The sequence below is a fragment of the Camelus ferus genome, chromosome 19 (genome assembly GCF_009834535.1).
Source record: "Camelus ferus isolate YT-003-E chromosome 19, BCGSAC_Cfer_1.0, whole genome shotgun sequence".
Taxonomy (NCBI): Eukaryota; Metazoa; Chordata; class Mammalia; order Artiodactyla; family Camelidae; genus Camelus; species Camelus ferus.
In genome coordinates this window covers 4,980,846-5,008,553 of record NC_045714.1, presented here as the reverse complement: position 1 = coordinate 5,008,553, position 27,708 = coordinate 4,980,846, and the positions used below count along the sequence as shown (strand labels likewise).

The following is a 27,708-nucleotide window of genomic DNA, read 5'->3' as shown; positions in this document are numbered from 1 at the left end:
CGAGCGCTGGAGCGTCCCTTATATAGCCCGAGGTGCCTCTCACGCCTGCGCACTGCACCCAAGGCACTTCCTTTTCCCCTCCCACGCCGGGAGAGGCCCTATGGGAAATGTAGTCCCCGCTCCACCCAGCCGGAGAGGGCCTAATGGTTGTCCAGGCAGCTCTATCCCCGCCCCTTCCCTGTACACACGAGGCCACCCGGGCTTCTTGGCCTCGCCGCCATGTCGCGCTTCACACGCATCCAGCCGTCCGCCTGGTCCCCCCTCTTTCGGGGACAGCTGAGGCCTGCGACGGCCTTGGGTGCTGTTAACCCGTCCCCCGCAGTCCCCTCCCCTCAGCAGCGCCCGCCGGAGCCCGCCGGCGAAGCCGCCGGCGGGGAGCTGAGGCGACGCCTGCGCTTCCGCCGCCCCTGGCGGGTCTGAGGGCTGGGGCGCCGGCTGTGCCCAGGCCCGGCCCCCTCTGCCTTCTCCTCCTCATCCTTCTCCTCCTCCTCCTCCTGGCCGGCCCCTCGCCCCGCCCAGTGTCTGCGGGGAAGGGAAACCGAAAGTGCGCGGCGCCGGGCGGGGCAGCCGACCTGCCTGGGCCCGAGTCCCAGCACCAGTCTGAGGCGGCGGTGGCGGCGAGAGGACGCATTGGAACCCGGTGAGCGACCCCTGCCCCGCGCCCCAGCCCGGCACCTGCTCCCGCCGGCCGCGACCCCACGTGCCGGCGCCGCTCCCCCACTGCTTCTGCCGCCACTTCTGTCCCGACGCCCGCTTCAGCGCACCCGCCACCTCCTCAGCCCCTCGGGTCCCCATCACCCGCCTCAGCACCCGTCACCCCCCAAGAGCCCCCATCACTTCCTAGCGCCCCCAGCATCCACCTCTACTGTCCCCTCTCCTCAGTGCCCCTCTTAGCCCCTCCAGCGCCACATCACCTCCTCGGAGCCCAGCGCCTCCGTCACTCGTCTCTGCCCCACCTCGGCACCCCGGTTCCTCCCGCAGCGCCCCCTTCACCTCCTCTGCCCCCAGCGCCTCCATCACTGCCTCCGCCTCCAGCCCCATCATCTAGTTCTCCTCTGTCCCCCGTCTTCACCCTCACTTTATGCCAAACCCCTCTTCATCATCTTCCATCCTTACCGCCCATCACATCATTCATCCCCCATCTTCTAGAAGCACCCTCCGCACCTAGACTCCCCATTCCTGTATCCCCATCCCCATCACTTCAGCAAGCACCTCCCAGCTGAGCTCAGCCCCACCCTCTTCTTGAGGCCCCCAAACCCCTTCCCCTCTCCCCCATCTCCCTGCTGCTCCCCGCGTCAGCCTTGCCATGGCGCCTTCATGTCCCCACACAACCCTGGCTCTCCCTTGACCCTACAATATCTCCATAAGAACCTGCTGGGCTCCCCGGTGCAAGAGACTCCTCCATCCTTTCTGGTACTCTCTCAGGACCCTGGAGACTTCCCCTTGAAACTCAGCTCTAACCTCTTTGATCCCACAATGGTAATTACCATTCTTCTTTAATTTAACTCCTATACCAGCTTGACCATCACTGATATTCTTCTTCCTGCCCTTTTAGGCCTTGATTCCCAAAGAAACCCACTCTAGTCTGCTTTTTCGTAGCATTTCCTGTTTTTCTCTGCTCCTCCCTTTCTGTGCTTTCCTTTTTTCTTTTCTTCTGTTTCTTTTAGCCCAGAAAATTTGTGAGTTTCTATTTGAGTATTTTCAACAAGAGGAAGTAGGGATTTTCCCTTCAGATAATTTTTTTAATTAAAAAAAAACCTCTAAATATTGAACTTGTGCCATGAGAGCTGGGTTTGATAAGATGAGGGTTGAGATTCACCAAAAATATTCCCAGCTGGAAGGAAAGGGACTCCTTTTTCTGATGAGGTTAAAAGCTATTCTTCATATAATGCCAAATCTATTCACAGTTTCCAACTATGAATATTTTAAAACTCAGTGAGAGGGACAGTTGAAAAAGTCCCTTTGCTGAGGACCCTCAGTCACCGACTCTTTCCCTAGCCCCAGCCCACATGATGTGTATGAGTTGGATTGAGAAGTTCCCTTAAAAGGGGCTTCCTCTTCCTCTTATGGCACTACTGTCAAAAACCATCAAGGTAGAAGAAAGAGAAGAAAAGGACTGCAGATTCTAGCTGGTCCTGAGGAAACAACATCCCATAGATGCTAAGCCTCCTGGTAATTGAAATATGTTGTTTCTTTCTCTTGATTCAGTAGAGTGGAGGGCTTAATCAGTTTGTCTGTGTTCCAAAGAGTAGGATAGGGATAACTCAAGTGTTTACAAACTATAGAGTCCTATAAGCTATAGAGAGTACTATATGATGTAAATGCCGGGTGGGTTGGTGAACACATGGATTTTGGATTAATAAAAATGTAGTTCTTAGTATCCTGGCAACAATATTTGTTTACTTTATAAAAGAGGAAAATGAAACCTAGCAACTGATTAAGTAACTTGGCTAAAGGCATAAACCAAACATGAATTGTAAATGGGAATTGTTGACACTCCCTCAACCCCAAGAAAATACAAGGATAAAGAGAAGGGGAAATTTGATTCTTTGAAATTTGATCCTAAATTGTGAATTTAGTATTTTATATTATAATTGGGTGTTCACAGAGTTGAACACTTGTGCACAAGATTAAAATCTGTGTTTAACTCTTACTTAACAAATCATTAAGATACAGAGGCAGAAGGATTAGCTTGATGCTTTTTGGAGTTTTTTCTGCTAGATGCTGTGTTTCAAGGGCGCTAATAACTCTCACCTTGTGCAGATTTCCAGGTAACTGAAAGTAACATAAACCTGGAGGAAATCGGGTAACTCAGACATGGAGGACAGAAGACCTTGTCCAGAGGCCAGGCGCAGAAATCTTCATGCTAACCACAGAGGTGAGCAAGATTTTCTACCCTAGATGGTCCCAAACTGATGATAGTTACGATTTTTTTACTTTACACGACGGACCTAAAGTGATATGCATTGAGTAGAAACCATACTTCAGATTTTGAATTTTGATCTTTTCCTAGGCTAGATATGTGTGTAGTAAGATACTCTCTCGTGATGCTGAGCAGTGGCAGCGAGCTGCAGCTCCCAGTCAGCTGCGCTATCCCAAAGGTAAACAGCTGTTACACTTATAACCATCCTACACCCAGACAACCATACCATTCTTCACTTTCAGTGTAGTATTAGATAAATTACATATTCAACACTTGGTTATAAAATAGGCTTGTATTAGATGATTTTGCCCAACTCTAGGTGAATGTAGGTGTTCTGAGCACATTTAAGGTAGGCTAGGCTAAGCTGTGATGGTTGGTAGGTCAGGTGTATAACTGCTTTTTCAGCTTACAATGTTTTCAGCTTACAGTGGGTTTATTGGGAAGTAACCCCATTGTAAATCAAAGAAGATCTGTAATGGGAAGGAAATTCCCTATCAATAAGCAGGCCCACCGAAATTGACTGCACCTTTCAGGTAAAGAATGGTTTATTCCCTAGCTACAGCATGAATGACTCAGAAACCAGACAGCCCTCCCCTTTCCATAAGAGAGCTGATAAATGGGTACAGTTCACTTTAGCAAAGGTAGTCATGAGGTGTCAGAAATGGATATAACTCTGGTTTAGAGCAATATTATCCAATAGAAACATAATGCAAGCCAAAAATAAAATTTTTAATTTTCTACTGGCATCATTTTAAAAATCAAAAAGAAACAGGTGACATCCATTTAAAAAACTTAATACTAATTTAATAAAAGTTGGAGTTTGTCTTATTTAAGCCAGTATATCCCAATAATATCATTTTATACTATAATTGAATATATTTTATTATTATAGTACTTTTTTTGGAGTTTTTTTCTTCCAGTTTTGTTGAGATATAATTGACATACTAACACCATATAAGTTTAAGGTGTACAGAGTAATGATTTAACTTACATCTATCATGAAATGATTACCAAAACAAGTTTTTTTGTATATATATATTTTTATTGTAGTAAATTTACAGTGTTGTGTTTATTTCTGCTGTACAGCATAATGCTTCAGCCATACATGAACATACATATATTTGTTTTCATATTTTTTTCACCATAAGTTACTGCAAGATACTGAATATAGTTCCCTATGCTATATAGTATAAACTTGTTATCTGTTTTATATATATATTAGTTACTATCTGCAGATCTCGAACTCCCAGTTTATCCCTTCCCACCCCCTTCCCTTTTGGTAACCATAAGTTTGTTTTCTATGTCTGTGAGTCTGTTTCTGTTTTGTAAATAAGTTCCTTTGTCTTTTTTTTTAGATTCCACATTTAAGTGATATCATATGGTATTTTTCTTTCTCTTTCTGGCTTACATCACTTAGAATGACAATCTCCAGGTCCATCCATGTTGTTGCAAAAGGAATTATTTTATTATTTTTTATTTTTTATGGCTGAATCAAAATAAGTTTAGTGAACATTCATCATCTCATATACATACAAATTTAAATAGAAACAACAAATTTTTCCTTGTGATGACAATTTTTAGGATTTACTGTATTAATAACTTTCATATGTAACATAGCAATATTTATTATATTTATCATGTTGTATATTACATCCCTAGTACTTATTTACCTTATAACTGAAAGTTGTACCTTTTGACTTCCTTCATCCAATTCCCCTTCTCCCCACCCCTTGCCTCTGGAAACCAGAAATCTGATCTTTTTCTATGAGTTTATTTGTTTTTGAAGTATAATTGACCTACAACATTCTGTTAGTTCCTGTTACACAACATAGTGTTTCAGAATTTCTATACATTTAAAAATAACCATAGTAAGTCTAGTTACAATCTGTTACCATGCAATGATACTACATAATTACTGACTATTGTTGTGTTTGTTCATTTCTTTTGTTTTTTAGATTTCACATATAAGTAAAATCATACAATATTTATCTTTCTCTGTCTTATTTCACTTAGCATAATACCCTTTAGGTCCATCTATGTTGTTGCAAATGGCAAGATTTCATCCTTTTTATGGCTGAGTAATACTCTACATATATATGTTAATCTCATACATCTTTATTCATTCATATATTGACAGGCACTTAGGTTGCTTCCGTATCTTGGCTGTTGTAAATAATGCTACAGTGAACGTAGGGGTGCATAGATCTTTTCTTATTAGTATTCATAATACTTGAATAATTTTAATATTTTATTTATACTCCCAAATATTCAAATACTATTATTTTGAGATGTTACCAATATAAAAAATTTAATGAGATATTTTAACTTTTTTGCTATTAAGTCTTTAAAATGCCATGTGTTATTTTACAAATCTTAATTGAGACTAGTCACATTTAAGATGCTTAACAGCCACACATAGCTAGTAGCTATGTATTTAAAAGTATGTGTTTAGAGTCCTAGTCACCAAAGCAAAGTTAGTTCCAAAAGCATCACTCTACTGCAGTGATTATTCTGTTTGCTCAGGACTCTCTAAAACAGAACTAAACTAAATAGATTCTGGCCTTTCCCAAAGTTTGCATCATGTCATCTGAGTTTCAGTTGTGGCACAAATGAGGAAGAAGTATAAAATTCTATTTTCTGAGCTATGTGAATGTTGAAAGGATGAGAAATGATACAATTTTCTGTTCTTCCAAAACATTGAGTCTTCTAATCAGACCAAAATATTAAAAGCAGAACTTTCTTCTGATATCTTGGATTTTGAAAAGTAAATATAAAAGTAACAAGTATAAAAATTTAGAGTTTGGGGGGAGGGTATAGCTCAGCAGTTAAAAGTATAAGCTTAGCATACATGAGGTCCTGGGTTCAATCTCTAGTACCTCCATGAAAACAACTAACTAAATAAATGAACCTAATTACCTCCCCCACCAAAACAAGCAAACAAAGAAAAACAAAAAACCCCCAAATTTAGAGTTCAGTAGTACAGTATTTATATCTTACCAAATTTTTCTTTATCTCATCACATTAAAATTTTTTAAAAGTGCAAAATAAGGAAAATGTACATCAACGGATTTGGAATTTGATGGCATGAAATTGTAAAATCACCTTGAATATGATGTACATTTGAAACTTTTATGACATTTGTTATCATTAAATCGTTGTATACAGTCTTATTTTGTTTGTTTGTTTTTAAAATCTCCAAATCATTCTGCTAAGTTGGGTCAGCTCCAGAATTAGTTTTAAAGGAAAGGAAAGTGAAAAAAAAACAGACTTGGGAATGTTGGCCAAGGTCACTTATGAAATGTGTGGCAGATCAAGGAAGACAAGTTCGGCTTCATCCACAGGATGATGATGGCTTTCCTGTGTGTGCTGGGTATGTCTCCTCCCTCCCCACGCCTCCCTGTCTGAGGATTGATAATAGATAAGTACTATGTGGATGAACTCATGCTGCAGAGAGGAGGAAAAGTTAAGTTTCATTTTTCAGTTTCGTAAACCAAAGTTTGAGTTTCATTTTTCGGTTTCCTAAATCAAAGTTGAGTTTCTTTTTTCGGTTTCCTGAAACAGAACTTGAGTTTTATTATTCAGTTTCCTTCACAATCTATTAATTGGCTCAAAAACAACTTGGTAGAGGAAGCCCTTTGCCATCTGATGTTGGGCAAAGTTCAAGAAGCATTTCCCTTTATAGTTTTATCCCACTTGTTGTTGCCTAATTGTTTAGCGGCAGAGCCAATGGCCCTAGAAGTCAATAGGGTATTCCCAATAAAAAATTATTGCTAGTGCTGCTGGTAATAGCTAACATTAACAAGAGCTTTTTATGTGTCAGGTAGTATTCTAAATACCTTATAAACGTTTAATCTTTACAACAACCCAGATAGTGAGGCTTAGAGAAGTTACACAACTTGGCCAGGGTTATGCAGTAAGGAAATACCTAGGGCAAGATTTGAACTAGGTCTGTTTGACTGTGAAACTCATACTCTCACTATTATTTGGTACTGGCAAGAGACTAGAAGCAATGAGATGATCTTTTTTGAGCCTCTGAAATAATCCCAGTTTGTGAGGATTAAATGATTATCTTTTCTCTATCATGTATTCGGCACTCAAAAAATGTTTATCCCTTTTTAATTCTGCACCCTTTGAAAAAAACAGTATTTTCACAATATACAGAGCAACCGTAGTTATCTATTTTACATTTATTACATGACTTGGTAGGAAACCTTTTTTTCTCTCCGAACAAAACCTAAGCTCCTCAATTGTTTTGAAAAATGAAAGTATGTTCATATTATTGTCCTATTGAATTTTCTCACACCATGATTTTTGTGCTTACCCAATATTCCCATTGTGTTTAGGACCTATGGATGGAGAATTACCACCAAGAGCTAGAAATCAGGCCAATAACCCACCAGCCAATGCTCTCAGAGGAGGAGCCAACCAGCCCAGAAGGCATCCTAGAGCCAACAACCACCCCATTCCTCACCGGCAAAGAGAAGAAAGATTTGCGGCCATGGGCAGGAACCCACATCAGGAAAGGGGGAACCAGGAGGGGCATGCCAATGATGAACCTAGAGGCCAAAGACATGGTCAGGAAAATGACACCAGGCCAAGAAATGGCAACCAGGAGGGAAGGAACCGCAGACCACCACGGTCTGATGAAAACTTTCAGCAGTGGCGGACCCCCCATCAAAAGCCTGCAGAACAGCCACAGCAGGTGAAGAAACTGGGCTACAAGTTCCTAGAAAGTCTTCTACAGAAAGACCCCTCTGAGGTGGTCATCACACTTGCCACAAGTTTAGGACTGAAGGAGCTCTTGTCTCATTCTTCTATGAAATCCAACTTCCTTGAGCTCATCTGCCAGGTTCTTCGGAAGGCTTGCAGTTCCAAAATGGACCGCCACAGTGTTCTCCATGTCCTGGGCATATTGAAGAACTCCCAGTTCCTCAAAGTCTGCTTGCCAGCTTATGTGGTAGGGATGATCACTGAACCCATCCCTGATGTTCGAAACCAGTATCCAGAACACATTGGCAACATCATCTCCCTCGTTCAGGACCTTGTAAGTGTCTTCCCTGCTAGCTCTGTGCAGGAAACTTCCATGCTCATTTCCCTCCTGCCAACTTCTCTTAATGCTTTGAGAGCCTCTGGTGTTGACATAGAAGAGGAGACAGAGAAGAACCTGGAAAAGGTCCAGACCATCATTAAACATCTGCAGGAAAAGAGGCGAGAGGGCACTTTAAGAGTGGACACCTATACTCTTGTGCAGCATGGGGCAGAAGACCATGTTGAGAGCTACCGGACCATTCCCATTTACCCCACTTACAATGAAGTGCACTTGGATGAGAGGCCATTCCTTCGTCCCAACATCATTTCTGGAAAATATGACAGCACTGCTGTCTATCTGGATACCCACTTCCGACTTCTGCGAGAGGATTTTGTCAGACCCCTACGAGAAGGCATTTTGGAACTTCTCCAAAACTTTGAAGACCAAGGCCTGAGGAAGAGAAAGTTTGATGATATTCGAATCTACTTTGATACCAGGATTATCACCCCCATGTGTTCATCATCAGGCATTGTCTACAAGGTGCAGTTTGACACAAAACCACTGAAGTTTGTTCGCTGGCAGAATTCCAAGCGATTGCTCTATGGGTCCTTGGTGTGCATGTCCAAGGACAACTTTGAGACATTTCTTTTTGCTACTGTGTCTAACCGGGAGCAGGAAGATCTCTGCCGAGGAATTGTCCAGCTCTGTTTCAATGAGCAGAGCCAACAGCTACTAGCAGAGGTCCAGCCCTCTGACTCTTTCCTCATGGTGGAGACAACTGCATACTTTGAGGCCTATAGGCACGTCCTGGAAGGACTCCAGGAAGTCCAGGAGGAAGATGTACCCTTCCAGAGGAACATTGTGGAGTGTGACTCTTATGTGAAGGAGCCAAGGTACTTGCTAATGGGAGGCAGATATGATTTCACTCCCTTAATTAAGAATCCCTCGGCCACTGGGAAATCTCTGAGAAGCACCGAGAGCTTGAGACGTCCCAGAGTTAATGTCTTAGACCCCAGCCAGTGGCCCTCAAAAGAAGCCCTGAAGCTGGATGACTCCCAGATGGAAGCCTTGCAGTTTGCTCTCACAAGGGAACTGGCTATTATTCAAGGACCTCCTGGAACAGGTAAGAGAGAAAACTTTTCTGAGCACATGACATCTGCCCTTATGAGATAGGTTAAGGGAGGCTTGATTCTAGGTTTCTAGAATGTCTCAATTAAAAACATTCCCCTGAAATGGGCATCAAACTTCTTTAAAAAGTAGCTGCGCATAGTGATTTTCCAATGAGGACCCACACCAATGTGCATGGTAATAGACCAAAAATCACAAGATTAGAAGACTGCTAAGGGGTCAAACTTAGGAAGATGTGTTACTTCTGCTTCATCAAAGGCTATATTGATTTGCTTGATTTTATATAACTTGAAATTAAATAATACCAAGCATATAATAGCACCGTCCAGCAAATACTGTTTTATATGCTTTGCATATGTTAACTTGTATCCTCACAACAGCTGTGTGAGGTAGAAACCATTGCATTTTACAGATGAAAAAACTAAGGCAAAAAGAGGTTGAATAATATGTTGGAGCTCACATAGATGGTAAGGGACAGACCCAGACTAGAACTCAGGCAGTCTGCCTTCTTTGTCTGCCACACTGTACTTGCTTCTCTTGGAAGTATACCTCCCTATATCTTCTTGCCCATGTGCCACTCTGTAATCCCCTGGGGTGATAAGTGCTATTAGCAGTTTGATATGTATCTTTCCAGATGTTCTCCCAGGTTAAAACTGATACATCTTTGTGTCTGTATGTGTATTTATATGTTTACATACATACATGTACACTTTTTCTGTTTTTTTAATAACAAAAATGAGATTATGCTCTATATAGTGTTCTACAATTTATAGGTATGTATACAACAACATGTTAGGGACATTTTTACATTCTTTACACTACAGCCACATGTAGAAATGTACCTTACTCCTTCTGCCATGCATGCATTCACTCTGGGGTATGAATGCACCATGATTTTTTTTTTTTTTGGTATTACATACAGTGCTTAATAACTGTTTATATATCTATATCTGTGTGTTTATCTTTGAGTACTCTACTTGTTATTTCTGTAGTTTTCTTCCCTAAAGTGGAAATTTACATTAATAGTTACAGTAGGTACTGCTAAATTACCCTCCCAAAAGAATACTTAAAAAAGAAAAGGAAAAGAAAAACAGGAAAAGTTCCTTAAAAAATGCTGATAAAGTAATGGCAATTCATGATTAAAAATTATTGTAACAATGGAAAGTTTTTTCTGATAAACACCCATATATGATGGGAAAATATGCATAATTAAAGTGGTGCTTTCAGGGCTTTAGAAAAAGGATGTACCAGTTTTTACTTCCACCAAGAATGAATGAATTAGTGTTCCCATTCCTTTGTATGCTGCCAACATTGTTGTACGTTATCAGTCTTCTTTGCTCATTAGCAGTTTTTGCTGATCTGAGAGGTTTTTTGACTCATTATTAATTTTAATTTTATGTTTTAATAAAAAACTGTTCTAATATTTTAAAAAGTCCATATCTCTCCTCCTACCATCCCACTTAGTTCCTTTATCTAAAGCAGTGTTATTATCTTCCTGTTAATCCTTCCTGAGATATTTTATGAATATTCAAGCAAATACATACTCATATTTACTTCCCCCCACTTTTTTTTAACCCACTACGCTAGAAACACTTTGCATGTTACTTTGCTCATTTATAAAATATCTTGGTGATCCTTTCATATTGTTGCACATATGTAGTATCTCTTGTTTTTGACTGCATAATATTCCATTTGCGTGGATAGCTCATAATCTCTTTAACCAGTTCCCTATAGAAAAATCTACTAATACAAACAATAATTCAGTGAATAGCCTTGTTTGTGAGTCATTTCACACACAAACAGAATATATCCAGGAGAGAAATCCCTAACTGTATCAAAAAATATGTGAATTTCTGTTTTTTATAGATATTGCCAAATTGCCCTCTGGAAATGTGTATCATAGTAGTTAATCTGTATTTCTTTAATCAAGAGTGAAATTAAATATCCCTTATTGTGTTTGTTAGCTATTTATATATTACTGCCTCTGTGGATTGCCTTTTCATATTTGCCCGTATTTCTGTTGAATGGCTTCTTTTTCTTACTGATTTGTAGGAGCTATTTGTATATTCAAAATATGCATGTTGCAAATAATTTCCCTAAATGTTATCACTTGAATTGGGAATCTCTAGTTCCAAGTATAGTAATCATTCAATCATTTCGGGCTAGCTTAAGATACACACACACACACACTCACACACATGCACGCACGCAGCTACTAAGAGCCTACCTGTGAGTTTGAGAGAGAAGTAGAAAAGGGGGTCATTTTTGAGGTGGAAATCCTACAAAGTACCCATTCTAAGGGAGAGGAAGCAGTGGGAAGGGGTGGGTAAGTATTGAATTACAAAAATTTTCCTTCCTCCTCAGGGCTCCTTATCCGTTCCTTATTTAATCCTCCAAACTAGGAACAAAAGAGTTATCCATTTCTGTTCCACACCCCCACCAAACCATTATCAAGTTCCAGTCAAGTTTATCTCTGAAACTTCTCCCCAGTCGGCCTACTTAACTTAGCTGGAGGCAGACCTAGGTCCTTACTCACCTGGAAGATGTTAGGAACCTCCCAACCAGTTCATCCCTGCTCCCCTTTGCCCACTCTTACTCAGTTATCACTTTTCCAGGGAAGACTCTTCTAACCTTACTGAGTAGGCCGGAATCCCAATTATATGTTTTATTGGTACTATGTATTTCTCATTTCTCACATTTTAATTTTGTGTGTAGGCAGGGGGTGGGGGGGGAGGTGGGGCAGGTAGGGGAGGGTGGTAATTAGGATTGATTGGTTGCTCACTTACTTGATTGATTCAAATGGAGGTCCTGCAGATTGAACCCAGGACCTTCTGCATGCTAAGCATGCTCTCTGCCACTGAGCTATACCCTGCCCATTTATGATTTTTATATTTGTGTGATTAACTGTCTTTCTCTTCTACAAGTCTGTAAGGTCCAGGAAATAAGAACCATGGCCACGATTGTATTTCTTGCACTTAACCCAGTGTCTAACACCTGTTTAGGCACTCAATATATATTATTTGAAGAAAAAAAAAAAAGGAGCAAAAATTGTAATTTACCATGCTATACTAAAAAGGTTTTTTTTTTGTATCACTTCTTCACTCAACTTTTGAGTTTTTTGAGGACAGTGGCTATCTTAGCCTGACACAATGTAAGAATTTAGCTGTTTATAGACAACTAATTGATTATTGGCCATTTACAATGAGGCCATAACTCTTAACTCCAATGTTGATTTCTGTTTTTCCCTCTTATAACAAAGGCAAGTCTGTTGTGATATATTAAAAGCATTTGTAAATAATTTGCCACGTGAGATTGGAAACAACATGTATGTCAATCAGTAGGAAACAGAAAAATACCTTACAGCTGTGAAAAACAAAAAAAGAAAGGATTCTTTGTTTTTTTTTTAACTGATATCTTTTTTTTTTTTTTTTTTTTACTGATAGAGAACTATCTCCAAGATATATTAAGTGAAAAAAAGCAAGAAACAGAACAGGGGAAATAGTCTGTTTGTATTCAGAAAAGAAAGGGAGAAGGCTCAAAAAAACTATATATTCGTTTTTGTTTGTATATACACAGAATGACTATCTCTGGAAAGTTACACAAGAAATTAGTAACACTGGTTGCTTCCAAGAGAGGAACTAGGTGACTGGGGACAGAAGAGTGAGGAGGCTTTTCATAATATATACATTTATGCTTTGTGGATTTTAAACCATCTCAGTGTATTAACTTAAAATTTTAAATAATAATAATTTGCTGTGGGTAACTAATTACTCCTTTTGGAAAGTCTCTGAGTTTTTTTAACTCTCCTTTTTCCTTGTTTTCTAGGAAAAACCTACGTGGGTCTAAAAATTGTTCAGGCCCTTCTAACCAATGAGCCTGTTTGGCAAATTAGCCTCCAGAAGTTCCCCATCTTGGTTGTGTGTTATACTAATCATGCTTTGGACCAGTTTCTGGAAGGTAATGTCTGTTGGCAAAATTGTTCCCTATTAAGACGTTTATATTTGAACCATGGGCAGCTTCAGTAGCTTTCTGTTGCTCTTTGGCTAAAGGCCATGGTCCTTACCATGAGCTGGAAGGCTTGTGTGTGTTTGGCTCCAGCCTAATTCTGTGTCTCATTTCCTGCCTCTCTCCTGTTCTCCCTAACTCCAGCAACGCTGATTGTCTACAGTTCTTTGACTTCCTCCAGCTTCTCCCTTGGTCCATGCTGTTCCCTCTGCCAAGGATGTGTTTTTTCTCTCCCGCTCTCTTTCCATCTTGATGAGTCCAGCCTGGCTGACTCCAGCTTATTCTTCAGGTCTCACTTCATGTAGGCCTACCCTTTTACCCCCAGACAAAGTTAAGACTCCCTTTGCGTTTTTCTTGAGAGACTTAGTAGATATGTAACAATTTATTTGTATGTGTCTCTACCCTAGACTACACACTGTGAAGACTGGTCCTGTGTTTTGCTATACTCAAAGATTGTGGCCCATACTAAGCACTCAGAGAATACTAATTGCATTAATGAATGAATAAGTGTATTTTTCCTCTTGTTGACTGTTATTTTTTCATTCTCTTATATCCTTCTTTCACCTAGATTAAATCTTCCTTATTCTTGGAGTCTCAGTTTAAATTTGATCCTCAAGAATTAGATCTGTACCCTACCCACACTAGTTAAGGACTCCTGTTATATACTTACAGTATCATGTATTTATAGTATTAAGTTTTATTATGATTAAATGTTTAATGTGTATCTTCTTTGCCAGACTGTGAGACATGAGAACAAATGAGGAACTGAATCTGTATTTTGATTGCTGTATCTTTAAAACCTAGCACATAGCTGACACATAATAAACAATCAGTAAATATCTATAGAGTGAATGATAGAGAACATTTACTAAGGGCTTACTTTGTGCCAGGCCCTACCTGAGAGCTACAAAAATATTCTCTCATTTACCCAGACTATAGCCCTGTAAGGAAAGTATAACTGTATTTAAATCACAGACAAAGAAGCTGAGGCTCAACTTAAGTAACCTGCCCCAGGTTACATAGCAGTAAGTGGTGGAGCCAAGACTTGGGTCCCCAGCTGTCTGATTCTAAAGCCTATGCTCTTTAAGCACAATACTGCTCTGCAAGTCACATCATCTCTGGGGCCTTCTTGTTCATTAATGGGGTAGATTTCCCATAAGTACCAGTTTGTACCATAAGGGACCAGCTGCAACAACATCCCAAACACATACAGCTCTCACGTGAGAGAATCCAGCATAGCTCCCCTCAGCTCTGCCATGCTCCACTTTGCTCCTTAGGCATCTACAAGTGTCAGAAGACCAGCATTGTGCGGGTAGGTGGAAGGAGCAACAGTGAAATCCTGAAGCAGTTCACCCTCAGGGAGCTGAGGAACAAGCGGGAATTCCGCCGCAACCTCCCCATGCACCTCCGAAGGGCCTACATGAGTGTAAGTCCCAGCTTTGGATATCTGAGATAGCTCAAGGGGAACAACCAAGAGAGCAGTGCTTTCTGGGTGCGCAGGCGGGAGAGATAGGGAGGCTCCACGAAGCTGTGAAGGATCCAGCTTTCCTTCCAGCATTCCATTCTGCTAATTCCATGGGGTGACCTTTGCCCTCATAATCCAAGACAGAGAAAGGACAGAAAAAGGCACACCCTGCCTCCCAGCCCGTGCCAGGATCTTAAAGCTACTTCCCCAAAACCAACCATAGCACTTCTGCTTACAGCCTGTTGATCAAGGAAGTGTCATCTTCTAGTTGGGCAGCCAAAACTCTGAGTTCTTATTACTAAGGAAAGAAGAGAGAAGTATCCACCACAGTATGCTCAGCCTATTTTTCTGTTGTATTATTTGTTCCCTTTTCTTACTAGTTGGTAGGAGTCTTTTAGATATTTTAGATACCAATCCGTTAGTTTTAAAACTACAGTAATGTGCTTTGGGAAATTGGTTTGTTGACTGGTCTATTTATTCTCCGTTCTGGCTATTCTTGTCTTAGCTTTGTTTTCCCTCAAGTCAGGGACTGAGTTTGGGGCATAATGATTCCTCACCATTTATTTCCCTCTGTTCTCGGCAGATCATGACACAGATGAAGGAGTCAGAACAAGAGCTGCATGAAGGGGCCCAGACCCTGGAGTGTACCATGCGTGGTGTACTACGGGAACAGCATCTGGAGAAGTACATCTCCCTCCAGCATTGGAAAAGCCTGATGAATGGACCAATACAGGTAGGAGGTGCAAGTATCTCTCTTGTCCTAGTATTTGGAGGGAGCCTTCAGCAGAAGTAGCAGTCCAAAGCATTAGCTATAATCTGATGCTACCATGATGTGAAAAGTTCCTTTTTGTAAGGAGAGGCAGGTGAGTGTACTAATCCAAAACAAGACTCAGGAGCCAGTCTGCTGGATTTGAATCCTGATTTTGCTCTAGGCAAGTCATTTAATTTTTCTGTGCCTGTTTCTTCTTATAAAGTGAGGATAAAGAACATTAAGTTGAATCATATGAAGTTTCCAGTATTTGTAAATTTAACTTGCAAAAATGGCAGTTTTTTTACAGATCTACTTAATCCTTACAGGATTGTTATGAACAAACAAGTCAATATTTGTAAACCTCTTAATAAGTGTGCTCTAAGTGCTTGTTAAATGAAATAAAATCACAGTGAGGCAACCTGGCACATATAGAGAGCTTGGGAGTTGACAGACCTGAGTCACACAGGCTGACTGTATGGCTCTGGTCAGTGTGACCCTCGGGTCCCTGAGCAGTCAAGCAGGAATAATAATAATGCTTGCCTTCAAAGATTATTATAAGTATCTGACACAATCTCTATAAAGTGGTTGGCCAGGAATTCAGTGAAATGGTAGCTCTTCTATCAATGGGTTGGTGATTTCCAGGGTTACAAAGCCAAAAGCCTAAAGGGGTCAGTCAGGTCCTATAAATGACTGAAGCAGACTAGCTGTGAGATTTTGGGAAGTAGAGAGGACTGTGGCAAACGGGAAAAGGGGTGGCAGCAACCCACTTCAGCCATTTGTTGCAATTCAGGAATACAGGCTCATTGCTGCCATAGCTCCTGATTCTGTCAAGAGAAGCAGGAAATTTTTGTTTTTAAAATTTTATGCAAGTCATATTAAATGGTCCAGTTACCCAAAGGTTACCAATTTGCAGCCTCTAAATTTTAAGGGAATTACTTTTTGATCGTTTGAGAAGACTGTTCCTTCATATTAGTTGTCATAGAATTCTCATGATTGATAATTCTTCCTTCCTCAGGATAGCGAATGGGTTTGTTTCCAGGGCTGGAAGCATTCCATGATGCTGGAATGGCTGGGTCTGGGTGTTGGTTCTTTTACCCAAAGTGTTGCTCCAGTGGGACCTGAAAATATAGGTAAGAAGTGTATGTCTACCTAGAACTACATATTAAGATGGAATATGGTACAGACTAGAAGAGTAGGACTTTAAATTAATACCTAGAATTTATGAAGAGCTATAATCAATCAGAAAAAGACAAATAATAGCTTAATAGGAAACTAGATAGAAGACTTTTGACACATCACAAAAGAAATCCTCATGACCAACGAAAAGTGCTCATTAGAAATGAGAGGAATTAATACTACAATGATGTAGTATTACACACCTACTAGATTGGCAATAATTAAAATGTTTGATATAATCCCACACTGATAAGACTGTGGAGCAGTGGGAACTCTGATACGATGCTAATGGGGATATTAATTGGCAAAGCCACTTTATGATAATAGAAAAACAGAAGGAACTCAAATGTCCATCCACATTTGTACAACAGATGGATCAATTACAGTCTATTCAGATAACAAATACAACTGTAAAAAGGAGTGAATTACCAGATATACAGCAACATAGATGTCTCAAAAACATGATGATTGCAAAAAGCAAGTTATAGGAAAATATATACAATATGATTTCATTTATATAGAGTTCAGAAAAGTCAAAACTATATATGTTGTTTAGAGCTATATGGACATTATATATGTGGTAAAGTTAAAAGAGAAATGAGTAATATAAAATTCAGGTTAGTAGTGCCCACAAGGGTCTTCAGAGAAATAGGTAACTTTTTGCTTCTTAAATTGGGTAGAAGGTACTTGGATGTTCATTTTATGTGTTTTTATTATCCTTTAAATTGCACATTTACACTGTATACTCTCCTTTTTGTATGTGTGTTTGACATAAGTAAAACCTTCCTTCAAAAGGCATACATACATTCATGTGATTTTTTTCTTATATAGCAAAACAATGTGTAAGGAAACCTAAGTCTCTCTCCCCTGTCATTCTTCCCCGTTTCCCTCCCCCAGAGGTAACCACTTAAACCTCTTAAGAATGTCTTCATGCCTCTAAGATCTTGTAAAATGCCCTCTTCTGTCCCTTGGCTTCAAGAGTCTCCAACCCTGTCCTGCCTGCTTTCCTCTCTTAGCTCAGGCAGAAGGGGAGGAGGAGGAGGAAGAAGGGGAAGAGGACAGTTCGCTGATTGAGATCGCAGAGGAAGCCGACCTGATTCAAGCAGACCGGGTGATTGAAGAGGAAGAGGTGGTCAGGCCCCGGCGGCGGAAGAAGGAAGAGAATGGGGCAGTCCAGGAGTTAGCTAAAGTGCTTCTGGCCATGAGGCTAGACAACTATGGCCCCAGGACAGCCGCTGGGCAGGAGCAAGCTGCAGGAGAGTGGGAGGTAAACTCACTTCCTCATGGCCCCCGAAAGCCCTAACGGAGTAAGAAATGGGAGTTCAGTTTTTACTGCCAGGTGGGTGGGGGTTAGATCTCCTGAAACAGGCCTAAGAGCATCTGTTTTTTGGGTTTTATTTATTTATTTTTTTGGAGAGGGAGGTAATTAGGTTTATTTATTTATATAATGGAGGTACTGGGGATTGAACCCAGGACCTTGTGCATGCTAGGCGTGCACTCTACCACTGAGCTGTACCCTCCCCCAGAGAGCATCTGTTCTGACTAGAACTGCAGCCCCTTATTTTCACCCACTTCTGTTGCAGTGTATTCACTTCATCCTCATAATTAGCTTACTTTACTCTTTTATAACCTAATTCTAGTTGGGTCCAGTTTTCAAGAGTATAAAAATTACGACCTTTTAGAAGGGCCCTGGGAAGAAATGCTAACTTAGAAAGGAGCAGGTAGCCAAGTGTTTCTCATGAAGTAACATCAAACATGATCTCAATGCTTGGTGCTTTCATGGACATTATCTTATCAGCTACAGACAAGTCTATGAACATGCATTAAGATTTTAGAGGATTCAAGAAAAACAGAATGAAGTAAGCTATATAGGCTGGATGGAATATTCATCCTTAATTCACCTTGAAATTTGATATTTCTCTTAGAGCCAAAATAGTATAAATGCCCAGACTTCCCCTCTGCTCCTTACTTTGGTAGAACCCAGTGGTCCTCAGAATTTACTACATGTTACTATGACAATAGAGCACTGAACCCCATTCCATTTAAAGGCCTTTTAATGAAAACCTCATTTAAAGGCCTTTCAAGGGCAACTTTGACTGAATGCAACTTTCTCCAGTCTGCCTGGCTTTGAACCTGATCTCCTAGTTCAGTTCAACATCACCATATGTAAGTGGACAGAATCATGATCCCAATACTTGGAAGCATGGATGGAGCATTTCTCTGCCATGTGGCTGCAGGAGGAGTTGGATTATTTGGTTTTGAAGTGAAGAGAGGTCCATTGTATTGTGACGTCCATTTGGCATGACAATCTTTCCAAAGGCTCATGGCCTCAGACTCAGAAACGGCCAGGGGAGAGCACTTTCTCCTAAATGGTGCCTTTCACCCACTTGTTTAATGTACTCTTTTGTTATGATGGCATTAAGACCATATTAGCAGAACCTGTATGGCATTTAGCAAGAGAGACACATAGGTTTGCTCTCTGCTACTTTAATGACCCATGTTTTAGGAATGAGAAGCAGACTGTAGTCAAAAGATGTTCAGTGATTACTAGTGCCAGCATGCTTTTAAAGTGCTTTCCATGTATTTACTCCTTCAGTTAATCCAGCAACTCTATGAGGAGGTACTGTTATTATTCCCATTTTATAGAAGGGGATGTGGAGGCACATAGAGGTTCAGTCTAGGACCCACAACTAATAAGAGATAGATGGTACTTTGAACCCAGGTAAACTGGCTCCAGAGCCCTCATTTTGCCACTCTACAATGGAATAACTGCTGGGAGAATATAAGACACTCAGAGAAGTTCATCAGAGGTGACAGCTCCTTTTTTTAATGTGCTCTGTCTGGCCCCTACCTTGGGCTTAGAACCAGGCTCACCTCTACTCAGATAGTGACCCTGACTGGTATTGGTTTCTGCAGACCCAGCGCAGCCAGAAAAAGAAAATGAAGAAGAAAGTCAAGGATGAACTTCGCAAACTGAACACCATGACTGAGGCTGAGGCCAATGAAATCCAGGACGTTTGGCAACTGGACCTGAATTCTCGCTGGCAGCTGTATAGGTACTATGCCCACCCACCTCCCTGGCCCTAGCCAGCCCATGTAATTTCCCCAGGGGGTTCCTTTCCTGTTGCTAGAACATAAGCCCTGAAATTCTTCAACATTAGTGTTAAGTAACAATTGATTGAGTACCACCTGCCCTGAGCTGAGTGCTAGGACCTAGTCATAGGATAGAACAGACAACTGGCTCTACCCTTATGGGGTTTAGAGTCTATCTAGGGAGACAGATTAGTTAATTCTGCAAATGAAAAGTTACAAATGGGCATCAACACCAAGAAAGAGAAGAGCAAGGAGTGCTAAGAATATTAACACGGGAGCTGAGCTGGTCTGAGGTATCCAGGAAAGTAACATTGGAGGCAAGATCTGAAAGATGAGTAGAGATTAATAAGGCCAGAGGGGAAGAGGGTGCAGATGAGCTCGCAAGGACCACATAGGTGAAGGCCTCAGGGTGGGAGGAAACATGTTTGTTTGAGAAATTGAAAGAAGGCAGCCAGCATGGCTGTGACTCAGAAAGACAAATGGAAATTGAGGTCAGAGAGGTGGGCAGGGGCCAGACTGTGCAGGGCCTTTCAGGGAAGGTGAATGCAGATTTTATCTGAGGAATACCATTAGAAGGTTTTATACCAGAGTGTGACATGATCTGTTTTACTTGCAGAAAATTAGGGGAGGGCAAGGGCGGGGACTCAGGCAGGAGTGGAGCAGGGAAAATTTGTAAGAAATTCTTGAAGCTTTTAAAGTCCCTTACTTTTGTCCCAATAATTAACTTCTGTTCATTATCCCCCTCCTTTCTTAGCTCCTGACCACTTATATATCTCTCTGCACATCTTTTTGTTGGACATTTTGGACTCTTGGTTCCCTGTACACCTGGGTCTCTCCTCCCTCTTTCTCTGTGGCTTGTAACCTCCTCAGGGGTCCTGGTTCCACTTAATGTGCAGGGCACACTGAAGGGGGTTCCTCCACCTTCTCAAAGAGCACATGGCTTCCTCTCCCTGGTTCTCCACATTCTCCAGGCTGTGGCTTCAGAGGTACCAGGCCGATACCCGCCGAAAGATCCTCAGCTATGAACGCCAGTACCGCACGTCAGCAGAGAGAATGGCTGAGCTGAGACTCCAGGAAGACCTGCACATCCTGAAAGATGCTCAGGTTGTAGGAATGACAACCACAGGTAAGAAAGCATGGGGTTCACTCCTGGTGCCAGATTATCTAGGACAGGTAAAGAGAAACTTGTTTAGTAGGTTAGAAGAAAATACCATAAAAAGCTATTGAAAGCAAGCTGTATTTAGGGAACTGTTGGTGAAATTCACCCACCCACTCTGCTGCATTTGGAACCTCAAAGGTGAGAACATGAGGATAATGCTCTGGAGACCACCCCGCAGCACTCATTCTCATATGGTGGTCACCACAGCCTTGAGTGAATGTGAGGACTGCTGTCACAGACCCGGGCTTAAGGGTCACCAATCTAGAAGCCCAGTGGCACCGTGAGTCCACACATCAGCTCAGAGTCTTTCTTCTCTTGACTCAGGTGCTGCCAAATACCGCCAGATCCTGCAGAAGGTGGAGCCTCGGATCGTCATTGTAGAAGAAGCTGCTGAAGTCCTTGAGGCCCACACCATTGCCACATTGAGCAAAGCTTGCCAGCACCTCATTCTGATTGGGGACCACCAGCAGGTAGGGCAGGGCCCCTGGAAGATGGCTGGCTCTCTGTGGGGTGGAATCAGACAGCAAGACCCTGGCCTCTGCTTCACCAGTCCTCAAGCTTACTAGTGGCTTTCTGTGATTCCTCTTTTCCTCACCTCCCATGTTCAGTCTAAGAGCAGATGCTCTTAGATTTGGGCATATTTTAGAGGTAGCATCATCTATTTCATCTGTTGTCTCTGCTACTTTTCTAACTACCATGGCCTTTTAAGTGGACTGTTAAAACAGCATGCTTCACATCCTGCTGCTTCCATTTTTGCCACCCTGTAATCCATTCTTCATAAAGGAGCAAAAGTGAATTTTTTAAAAAAGTAAATCAGATCGTATTAGTCCCCAGCTTAAAACCCTCCAGTGGTTTCCCACTGCACTCATTAGAAAAATCCAGCTTCTTAATGTGGCCTACAAAGGCAAGTGTTCTCAGCGTGCTTCTCTGACCTCACTTCATACTACCATCTCACTTGTTCACTGTGTTCCCATCCCCTGTTCTTCATGCTCCCTCTCGTGGCTTGCCTTTTGAATGACCGGCAACTTCCTCCATGCTGGCATCAAATCAGATGTCACTGTTCAGAGAGGCCTATATAAAGAACCTCCACCCCTGGGCACTCTGTCACATCATCCTTGTTTTCTTGCTTTCACGGCTTTTGTCACTGTTTGTCCTTAGTCTGTTAACACCTAAAGCAGTGCCTGGAACATAGAAGCCACTTGAAAAACATTTGATAGCTGGGTAGATGGATGGATAGGATGGTTAAAATATGTTTTTAATGGCCATTATTCTCTTCTCAGCTGCGCCCCAGTGCCAACGTGTATGATCTGGCCAAGAATTTCAACCTTGAGGTTTCCCTCTTTGAACGGCTGGTGAAAGTAAACATTCCGTTTGTCCGTCTGAATTACCAGGTGAGAAACTAAACCTCTTATTACCAGATGTCCAGGAGAAGGCTCCTGGGAGCCTACCAACTGCCAGCAAGAAAGGTCTCAAAAATAAAGCTGGCTTAGTAATGAAATGACTCTGTCAGATTTGTTTTGTTTTCTGTTTTAAAATACCATAAGATCAGTCTGTGTTGTTTGTGTTGGATGAAGGAGCTGTTTATATTTAGCTCTTTTCTCCCTATTATTCTTTTCAAATGTTATGACACCAGATTTTCCACCAGCACCTTAGTCTTTAGAAAACTGTCTGTTTATTCTCTGCCCATGTTTTTAATGACATACGTGTCTTGTTTCAGCACCGCATGCGCCCGGAAATTGCACAGCTTTTGACCCCCCACATTTACCAGGATCTGGAGAACCATCCCTCTGTTCTCAAATACGAGAAGATTAAGGTGAATCTTTCCTACCTGATCTTTCTCTGATGTTGTGAGCAACCTAGGACATTATATTTTCCTCAGGACGAAAAAGGGCTTTCAGAAGGGAATAGAGCCAACTTTAAAAACTGGTTATTAAGAGGAAGAACAGCACAGAAGTTGAGAATACAGACCTGGGTTTTTGAATCTCGGCTCTGCCACTTAGTAGCTGTGTAAGCTTTAGCAAGTTATATACCAGTCCTGAGGTTCAGGGTCATCTTCTATACAGTGAGAATAATTGCTGCTGCCTCATTACAGTACATTCTATACATTGAAGGAGACAATGTATATAAAGCATTCAGCACAGTGGAATGCTCCTAAGTTAGCTGCTTTCTCTTCAGCCTCATTATCATAGCTGCTCCTTGTTCCCTGGACTATAACAGGTGGATTGTGGATGGCTGTTATAAATATTGACATCAAATAAGTATCTTGAAAACTAAAATAGACTAATTCTTTATGTATTTTACTGTTTGCCATGGCCCCAAAACAAAGCACATGGTGACTAACTCAGATTTAAAAACTATGGTACGGAGTATACAAAAGCCTTCTAAGGTATCTCCCTGGAACAGGGTCAGTGGCCAATGCACGTGAAGATAGAAAAGAAAAAACTACCATGAGTGAACCTTCTAACATGTCACTTCTTTTTTTTCCAGGGGGTCTCTTCCAACCTTTTCTTTGTAGAACACAACTTTCCTGAACAGGAAATCCAAGAAGGCAAAAGCCACCAGAACCAGCACGAGGCTCGCTTTGTGGTGGAGCTGTGCAAGTACTTCCTGTGCCAGGAATACCTGCCCTCCCAGATCACCATCCTCACCACCTACACCGGGCAGCTCTTCTGTCTGCGCAAACTCATGCCTGCCAAGACATTTGCTGGTGTCAAGGTTCACGTGGTGGACAAATACCAAGGGGAGGAGAACGACATCATCCTCCTCTCGCTAGTGCGCAGCAACCAGGAGGGCAAGGTGGGTTTTCTCCAGATACCCAACCGCATCTGCGTGGCCTTATCCCGCGCCAAGAAGGGGATGTATTGCATTGGAAACATGCAGATGCTGGCCAAGGTGCCCTTGTGGAGCAAGATCATCCATACCCTTCGAGAGAACAGTCAAATAGGCCCTGCGATCCGGCTGTGCTGCCAGAACCACCCTGATACCCACACCTTAGTATCCAAAGCTTCTGACTTCCAAAAAGTGCCCGAAGGAGGCTGCAGCCTACCCTGTGAATTCCGGCTAGGCTGTGGGCATGTCTGCACCCGTGCCTGTCACCCCTATGACTCCTCGCACAAGGAGTTCCAGTGCATGAAGCCGTGCCAGAAGGTCATCTGCCAAGATGGGCATCGGTGCCCCCTTGTTTGCTTCCAGGAGTGTCAGCCTTGTCAGGTGAAGGTGCCCAAAGTCATTCTCCGGTGCGGCCATGAACAAATGGTCCCTTGTTCCATGCCGGAGTCAGATTTCTGCTGCCAAGAGCCTTGCCCCAAGGTCCTGAAATGTGGGCACAGATGCAGCCACCCATGCGGTGAGGACTGTGTGCGGCTGTGTTCAGAAATGGTCACTGTGAAACTCAAGTGTGGACACAGCCAACAGGTGAAGTGTGGCCATGTGGAAGACCTCATGTGTGACATGCCAGTCAAGTGCACCACCAAGTGTGGTGCCATCTTGGACTGCGGGCATCCTTGCCCCGGCTCCTGCCACAGCTGCTTCGAAGGGCGCTTCCATGAGCGCTGTCAGCAGCCCTGCAAGCGCCTGCTCATCTGCTCACACAAGTGCCAGGAGCCATGCACTGGCGAGTGCCCACCCTGCCAGCGGACCTGTCAGAACCGCTGTGTCCACAGCCAGTGCAAGAAGAAGTGTGGGGAACTGTGCAGCCCCTGCGTAGAACCCTGTGTCTGGCGCTGCCAGCACTACCAGTGTACCAAACTCTGCTCTGAGCCTTGTGACCGACCCCCGTGTTATGTGCCTTGTACCAAGTTGCTGGCTTGCGGCCACCCCTGCATTGGTTTGTGTGGAGAACCATGCCCCAAGAAGTGCCGTGTCTGCCACCAGGAAGAAGTCACCCAAATCTTCTTTGGCTTTGAGGATGAGCCAGATGCCCGGTTTGTACAGCTGGAAGACTGCAGCCACATCTTTGAGGTGCAAGCCCTGGACCGTTACATGAATGAGAAGGATGATGAAGTTGCCATCAGGTTGAAGGTCTGCCCTATCTGCCAGGTGCCCATCCGCAAAAACCTGAGGTACGGAACCAGCATCAAACAGCGACTGGAAGAGATTGAAGTCGTCAAGGAAAAGATCCAGGGCTCAGCAGGAGAAATTGCAACCAGCCAGGAACAACTTAAGGCACTACTGGAGAGAAAGAACCTTCTCTTCCAGCTACTCCCTGAAGACTTCCTGATGTTAGAAGAGAAGCTGGCCCAGAAAAATCTGTCAGTGAAGGACCTGGGCCTTATTGAGAATTATATCAGCTTCTACAATCACCTGGCTGGCCTATGGGATTCCCTGAAAAAAGTGCATGCTTTAGAACAAAACAAAGTGAGGACTCGATTAGGCCAGGTTCATGAGTGGCTAGCCAAGAAGCGTCTGAGCTTCACCAGCCAGGAATTAGATGACCTCCAAAGTGAGATCCAGAGGCTCACGTACCTGGTGAACCTCCTGAGCCGCTGCAAGATGGCAGAGGGGAGGGTGAGAGGCAGCGTAGCAGAGGAGGTTTCCAGTGTCCGGAAGATCCTTGAGAAAACGTCCAAGTTCACCCGTGCCGATGAACAGCTTGTGCAGAAGAAGATGGAAGCTTTGAAAGCCACCCTTCCCTGCTCTGGCCTGGGCATCTCAGAGGAAGAACGAGTGCAGATCGTCAAGGCCATGGGTTTCCCTCGTGGCCACTGGTTCAAGTGCCCCAATGGCCACATATATGTGATTAGCGATTGTGGGGGAGCCATGCAGAGGAGCACATGCCCTGACTGTAAGGAAGTGATCGGGGGCATAAATCATACTCTGGAAAGAAGTAATCAGCTTGCTTCTGAGATGGATGGAGCCCAGCACCCTGCCTGGTCTGACACAGCCAACAACCTGATGAACTTTGAGGAGATCCAGAGGATGATGTAGGAGGAGGGCTCACTGCTGCCTTTGGCCCTGGCTGCCACCTGGCTGGGGCTGGCTCCCTCATGAAGGAACAGAAGTTTGTTTTTTATTATTGTTCTTTAGTCTTAGCACCTGTTTAAGGGTCTACTTTTAGGGCTTGCCCACATTTGTTTCTAGATTTCCCCCTGCGCTAGAGTAAGCACTTTACCTCCAGAACTGAGCAAAGTTAACAGATTTTTCCTCTTTATCTCTCCTACAAGTTAGTGGACAGACTGCCTGGAGCATGTTTGGGGCTTCCACCCAGGGCTACCTCGTGGTATCTCTGGGTCCTGACTCAGTCAGATGTATTTTCTGCAGTGCTCCAGAGGCAGGTAAGAGCTCTGTGAAGCAGGCTCATTCTAATTGCCAGGCCCTAACTTGCAGACTAACTTCCATTCCAATAAACAGAAGCCCAGAGGAGTCGTTTATGAACTGCTTGTCCTTTCAAGGAGCACAAGAATCCCTCCTCCCCTCCTCTTTGGGCACCCTCATTCCAGAGGACTGAGGCATGTGAAAGGCAGACTTCACTGACTAATCCTGCCCCAGTTACACAGTCACTGAGAGTGGGGGCAAGTGACTGACCACAGCTGGGGGCTAATGCAGCAGGCCCAGGCTCCCTAAGGAGTGATCCCCATGCCTTTCCTGTGACTGACTTGCACTTTGGGAAGGTGGAGGTTTCTTTGCCTGCAGTAGGGGTTCCGTAGCCACACAGGTTCCCTGAGGCCCTGAATGGAACTAAAGTCACGTTTGGTACCAGCAGCACCTATCCAAAGTGTAATCCTTTGTCCCAACACCCTCTATTGCAGCTTTTGCCTGGGCAGGGTTAGCATGCCAGCAGCTTCTGCAGGTCCCAGATCCATACCAGAAGCCAGCCCCCAGGCCTGCTGCCTGCATACATATTCCCTCAGTCCAGTGTTTCCTAGAACTGACACTTAGTCATCTCAGGTCTTTCTAATAGTTGGTGAGAAAAACATCCCTTTCCTATGTACGCATTTCCTTTTTGTCTTTACTATGCACTTTAGCCTATAAAGCCAATTAATAAAAACAATGATTGAGAAAAGTCAGTGATCCGTGTTTGTCCTCAACTGTTAAAAACAGCTCAGGCGGCTTGAGACAGTGAGGATGGGAATGGAGACACTGCCTACAAGGAGGTCATTCTTCTGTTTCTGTGGTATGGGTTTTTTTTAACTGCTAAGTCATTTTTAACTCCTGGTAAAAAATGTTTCAGCCTGTGCAAACAAGGTATACTTGAAGTTTCCTTCCCTAGAGGCAATCCTGTTAACAGCTTCATGAGTCCTCCCAGAGATAATCAGTCCATGCATATGCAACGTATAGCCCTTAGAAAGGTATGTAGTTCTGCACTTTGTTTTTTTTTTTTTTTTAATCTAACTCGGGGATCTTTCTTTAAGCACATACAGTCTGAACCACAGTCCATCTTGTGAGTGTGCTATTTACTAAACTGGAACCCTTTGTTGGCAACTTTTAGGCGCAGCCTAAATGAATAGCACTGAACATAATCTTTAATGTTGAGGGTGTGTGCTACTGGATAACTAATTTTTTAGCTAGAGGGGAGGTCTGTGTACTTCTTGAGATTATATATGACATAAACTGCAATCACAGTCGTCTCGAGGAGTGTCCCCTAGCTTTCATCTACTTGTCAAAAGGACCTTTCATCGAGAAAAGGATGAGAAGCACCATTCTGCAGGGTACAAGCTTTTTTTTTTTGCAACAAGGAGCTAATTTATCGGGCATACTTTGTCCCCTTTGAGCTTCCATCTCTCCAGTAGCACTTCCACATCACAGTAAAGAGTCAGGGTATACGTTCAGGGTTCCAAAAACCTGGATTCCCAACTGCAATTTTGCAAAGTTACTCCATCTTTCTAAGCCTCTGCTTCTTTATCTGCAAAGTGGGGACAAATAGTACCTGCTTCTAGAGGTGTAGTGAACTGAATGAGACAGTGCTCAGTACACAGGATGTCTGGTGCACAGCTGATGCTCAATAAATGACAGCTTTTGGTTCTAGGACATCGACAGAAGA

At 42.9% G+C, this 27,708-nt stretch overlaps 1 protein-coding gene across 3 annotated transcripts; it reads left to right on the top strand.

The window, feature by feature from the left end:
* Positions 1-229: 229 nt before the first annotated feature.
* On the top strand, positions 230-26,734 carry ZNFX1 (zinc finger NFX1-type containing 1). 3 transcript variants are annotated; one of them, XM_032461345.1, is made up of 15 exons: positions 230-640; positions 1,999-2,172; positions 2,764-2,878; positions 7,267-9,075; positions 12,906-13,037; positions 14,363-14,511; positions 15,134-15,283; positions 16,317-16,431; positions 17,494-17,744; positions 19,394-19,533; positions 20,542-20,696; positions 21,054-21,199; positions 22,010-22,120; positions 22,447-22,542; positions 23,217-26,734. In XM_032461345.1, the coding sequence occupies exons 3-15, from the start codon at positions 2,818-2,820 to the stop codon at positions 25,653-25,655; spliced, it is 5,754 nt and encodes a 1,917-aa protein (XP_032317236.1). In that variant the 5' UTR covers positions 230-640; positions 1,999-2,172; positions 2,764-2,817; the 3' UTR covers positions 25,656-26,734. The 3 variants fall into 3 exon arrangements, with proteins under 3 accessions (XP_032317236.1, XP_032317235.1, XP_032317234.1); XM_032461344.1 differs by lacking the exon at positions 1,999-2,172 and adding an exon at positions 1,369-1,479; XM_032461343.1 differs by lacking the exon at positions 1,999-2,172.
* The last annotated feature ends 974 nt before the right edge of the window (positions 26,735-27,708 follow it).

Bases quoted from the DNA above. Each gene is read 5' to 3' on its own strand.
- ZNFX1 (XM_032461343.1), top strand. From the start codon at position 2,818: ATGGAGGACAGAAGACCTTGTCCAGAGGCCAGGCGCAGAAATCTTCAT. The intron at 2,879-7,266 runs GTGAGCAAGATT...CATTGTGTTTAG, and splicing joins TCTTCATGCTAACCACAGAG to GACCTATGGATGGAGAATTA. The intron at 9,076-12,905 runs GTAAGAGAGAAA...CTTGTTTTCTAG, and splicing joins TCAAGGACCTCCTGGAACAG to GAAAAACCTACGTGGGTCTA.